Genomic DNA, 2,646 nt, shown 5'->3' on the forward strand with positions numbered 1-2,646 from the left:
CTGCTCCTCTCAGCTCTACCCTCCAGCCTCTCACACTTTCTTCAGTCTTCTCCTCTTCAGGAACCATGTCTAGCAAATCCACCATGAGGAGCCAAAGCATCGGCCACCGTGGCTTTAGTGCCAGCTCAGCCAGAGTCCCAGGGGTCTGCCGCTCTGGCTTCAGCAGCGTCTCCGTGTCCCGCTCCAGGGGCAGTGGTGGCTTCGGTGGAGTGTGTGGAGGAGCCGGCTTTGGCAGCAGGAGCCTCTATGGCCTGGGTGGCTCCAAGAGGATCTCCATCGGAGGGGGCAGCTGTGCCATCAGTGGCGGATATGGGGGCAGAGTTGGAGGTGGCTTTGGCTATGGAGGTGGAGCCGCAAGTGGATTTGGTTTTGGTGGTGCAGCTGGGGGTGGCTTTGGGCTCGGTGGTGGACCCGGCTTTGCTGGTGGCTATGGGGGCTCTGGCTTCCCTGTGTGCCCCCCTGGAGGCATCCAAGAGGTCACCGTCAACCAGAATCTCCTCACTCCTCTGAACCTGCAAATCGACCCCACCATCCAGCGGGTGAGGACTGAGGAGCGGGAGCAGATCAAGACCCTCAACAACAAGTTCGCCTCCTTCATCGACAAGGTGAGCCAGGAAGACCTGCCTCCACTGGGATTTCAGAGCCCCCAAACTAGACAACCAACAAATGTCCTGCCAGGGGGAGACTCAGGAGGGAGGCAGAAGGGGACTGAGACTAGCTCTCCCCTGGGATGCCGGTTGGGCTCCGTGTCCACAACAGGCAGAGGTGATGGAGATCATTTAAAACCACTGGGTCTCTTAAGTGTCCTTCATCCCTGCCAGGGAAGAATACTCGACTTTTGATAAGCATGAAGCAAGATAAGGCAGTCAGAGAAAGGAATGGGTTAGCTTTACCTTCTGAAGATTCCTAGAGACTAAAAAAATAATGCCGGTGGAACTCTCCTCGAGGACTCTGGGCATGAGGAAAAGAGTGAAAAGAAAAAGAAAAGAAAGGGATTTCTGCCTGGATGAAACGTTTATATATCCCTAGAAATACTAACCGTGTAGAACCAGAGCATGACTATTAGAGCGTTTGTTGCAGAGGAGAACCATGTACCAAAACAGAAGTTTTAGTGATTGGAATCCAATCACTGACTAAATTGGACTTAATCATTAGATTCTGCACATTTAATACGCCTTTAACTGAGGTATGATTTAAAAAGAACTTTGTGCAGCGTAACAGGGAAATGTGTGATTGTGCTTTTCAATGAAAACAGAGGAAATGCTGAACGTCACTGATAGGCTGCATAGCTTAGCCGGTGAGAAAACCTCATAGGTGATGGAAGAATTTCACAGCAGGATCACTGGGGTGGGAAGGAAATAGGTTTGGGGGCCCAACACTGTCAGCCTGATCCTCTGTACATGCTCTGTAGTAGCCCAGGAGCTGGGTGACATCCCAGGCACGCCTGGGCACCTGACAACTCCTATCTCTTTCTCCTTTGCTTTCTCCGGCAAGTAACCACCTTGTTGTCTTCCTCCAGGTGCGGTTCCTGGAGCAACAGAACAAGGTCCTGGACACCAAGTGGACTCTGCTCCAGGAGCAGGGTACCAAGACCGTAAGGCAGAACCTGGAGCCCTTGTTTGAGCAGTACATCAACAACCTCAGGAGACAGCTGGACAGCATCCTGGGGGAGAGGGGCCGCCTGGACTCAGAGCTGAGGAACATGCAGGATACAGTGGAGGACTTCAAGAACAAGTGAGTTCAAGGAGAGAAAGGGGTTCAGTTCCCTGAAGCGCACACTTGAAGACTACCAGGTGACCAGGTCTAGAGGTGGGCATGGTTCCATAGGGAAACAGGCCCATGGAAATGAAAATCACAACTATTACCTAAAAACAACCCCAAAAGAACAAATGGGCCACAGAGGTGGGTGGGGAGAGAAAAGATAGGAGGAATCGAGGGAGCACCAAAAAATCGTTTTTGTGGCTCAATGGCAGGAAAGCTCAATTTGGATATATCTGTTTTATGGAAGGTTGGGATCCCGGGCTGATCTTGCTGTATCATCTTCACCACTGGCTCAATTGTGTCTTACCCTGTTCTAATTCTAGATATGAAGATGAAATCAACAAGCGCACAGCAGCAGAGAATGAATTTGTGACTCTGAAGAAGGTGAGTCGATGAAGGTCTGGGGATCGTGTTCCTTTGTAGAGGGAGAGGACTCTGGGTCTTTGCACACATCCAGAGGGGAATAGATGGGGAGACTAAAAGGTGTTCAGACTGGGAAGGAGGGCTCGGCTGACTCACTCCAAGTTGTTGGCTTATTCCCCAGGATGTGGATGCTGCCTACATGAATAAGGTTGAACTGCAAGCCAAGGTAGACACTCTCACAGATGAGATCAACTTCACCAGAGCCTTGTATGACGCAGTAAGCATCTCCACTCCTCTTTTATTTGCTGTGATGGGGCTCTGCAAAGGGTGGAAGAGCTTGGGGTTGGATACCTCTGGAATGCCACAGGAGAAGATGATCTGATGATCTTCTGCTCTGCAGGAACTCGCTCAGATGCAAACCCACGTCTCTGACACTTCTGTGGTCCTGTCCATGGACAACAACCGTAACCTGGACCTGGACAGCATCATCGCTGAAGTCAAAGCCCAATATGAGGAGATCGC

The 2,646-nt window shown here is 51.2% G+C and overlaps 1 protein-coding gene across 1 annotated transcript; it reads left to right on the top strand.

The window, feature by feature from the left end:
• Window positions 1–23: 23 nt before the first annotated feature.
• LOC102741025 (keratin, type II cytoskeletal 6A) lies at window positions 24–2,641 on the top strand (the record flags this gene model as incomplete). Its single annotated transcript, XM_081810335.1, has 5 exons — window positions 24–605; window positions 1,520–1,734; window positions 2,085–2,145; window positions 2,306–2,401; window positions 2,525–2,641. Coding segments are annotated over exons 1-5 (1,029 nt in total), but the record flags the coding sequence as incomplete, so codon positions are not given.
• Between the last annotated feature and the right edge of the window lie 5 nt (window positions 2,642–2,646).

Source organism: Leptonychotes weddellii, unplaced genomic scaffold, assembly GCF_054177405.1.
Source record: "Leptonychotes weddellii isolate Sample4059 unplaced genomic scaffold, ASM5417740v2 HiC_scaffold_22899, whole genome shotgun sequence".
Classification (NCBI taxonomy): Eukaryota; Metazoa; Chordata; class Mammalia; order Carnivora; family Phocidae; genus Leptonychotes; species Leptonychotes weddellii.